General features: G+C 32.6%; 1 protein-coding gene across 1 annotated transcript in view; it reads right to left on the bottom strand.

The window, feature by feature from the left end:
• LOC106687586 (uncharacterized) overlaps positions 1–1,115 on the bottom strand; it is a 17,262-nt gene extending 16,147 nt beyond the window's left edge. Inside the window, exon 1 of the mRNA XM_067053634.1 lies at positions 1,038–1,115. Coding sequence (XP_066909735.1) covers positions 1,038–1,091 — 54 coding nt within the window. The 5' untranslated portion in view covers positions 1,092–1,115. The remainder of the gene's footprint in view (positions 1–1,037) is intronic.
• Positions 1,116–1,807: the final 692 nt, after the last annotated feature.

Genomic DNA, 1,807 nt, shown 5'->3' with positions numbered 1-1,807 from the left:
AGCGACCTGTACTGAAAAAGTGGTGGAGTGGGTTTTTTTTTTTTTTTTGCAACGTGGGGCGAAACGTTGGCACAATAAAATAGTATAATTCTACTATTTGAGTTTTTTTTTACCGCACTCGGACCATATTCCATTCATCTATACACACGGTCAATCAATAATCTTCCAGTAAGAACAATTATAGTTGGGAAGATACCACATGGGAAGCTAAAAGCCAGATGGATATACAGAATCAACCAATATGTGAAAGAGCTGGATGTAGCAAACTGGAAAGCACTAGCCCAAGATTGGCAGGCGTGAAGAAGGCTTATTCGGGCGGCCAAAGACCTACAAGGTCTGTAGGGCCGATGGACAAAAAATCTTTTTGAATAATGCTTCACCACAATTTTGAATTCGGTTAAAAAATCATTAATTTCCCTATATTTCGGGTTTTAAAATTGTTCAGTAGGATTTTACCTCCCCAATTCTCTTTTTAGGGAGCGCGGGTAGCTCCGAGGTAAGGCGCGTGGCTACTAACTCCTAGGACCCGAGTTCGAATCCGGCTGGGTAGAAAATTGTCTTATGTTACAATGTAGCCATGAGTTTAACTTTTTTTTCTAATTATCTTGTAAACGAAGTTCTTGCATACAACAATTACTACAGTCTAATTGTTCTTGGAGAAGATGGCCAAGAGACATACTAATGTAAAATGTCATAAGAGTGGTACCAATGGGTAGTTTCTCTGCACGCCTGTAACACTCAATTTTAACTAAGATCAAATTTACTAATTATGTATTATATAATATACAGTTGTAAATTTTAATAAAGATAAAAAAAAAAATTCTTGGCATCAAACTTAAAACTTTTTATGAAAGGAATATGGTCCGGGTGCGGTCAAAAAAACTCAAATAGTAGAATATACTATTTTATTGAGCCAACGTTTCGCCCCACGTTGCAGGGCTTCGTCAGGGCTATTTTGACGGCAGTCAAAACAAAAATGTTGTCAAAACAAAAATGTCACCGGAGTAATTATTTTTTATTAAAACCCGAGGACTTACCAGTATGATTGCAAAGACTGCGTACAGTACGAAAAGAACCCGATGATCCTGCATGTTGGGGTGACTTGATACGACTGCACCAACAGAACAAACCTATGGCCTAATATATAACTTCTCTGAGGTCATCTTTTGTCACCCGTTTTCTGTTGAAGTGTTGTTTTTGTCCTTCAAAAATTACATGAAGCGAGTAATTGTCTGCCTTCCTATTTATATTTTATGAATAATCTATTCGTATGCTGGTTGTTGCATTGTGTAACATGGTCGAGTGCTAGTTAGAGAAATTCAAGATTAGATGATTATTATTAAACTTAGCCAATAATTTTATTTAGTTAAATTATTTATTTTTTTAAGACAAACTGCAATATCTCCATCAAAGGACAGAAAAAAATAAGGTACTTTTAATTAATAAATGGATCTATATATGATAATAAAAAGTTTCACTCAAATTTTAAAGAAATGGTATAAAAGTTTTTTGAATATTGCCATTACAATATTGTTTAGAAAAATGTGTGTAAGACAGTATAAGTGCACAAATTTAATAATAAAATCAAATTATAATTGAATTATTTACGAACACCATATTGTTATATTAAGATGAACAGTTTTAATGTTATCATATTTCATCAGTTCGTAGTGTGATGAAAAAAAAATTAATAAGATATGTAAAAGGCATATTTTCTATAATTTTAAATCTTTTTATCTCGTAATTCTGAATATTTTTTAATTACTTTTGATGAAATTAGCTTCAATATATATATATATATATTGTA

The sequence above is a fragment of the Halyomorpha halys genome, unplaced genomic scaffold (assembly GCF_000696795.3).
Source record: "Halyomorpha halys isolate HHAL.00 unplaced genomic scaffold, Hhal_1.1 Scaffold985.1, whole genome shotgun sequence".
Lineage (NCBI taxonomy): Eukaryota > Metazoa > Arthropoda > Insecta > Hemiptera > Pentatomidae > Halyomorpha > Halyomorpha halys.
The sequence above is the reverse complement of the archived record's forward strand: the minus strand, read 5'-3'. Positions and strand labels throughout refer to the sequence as shown.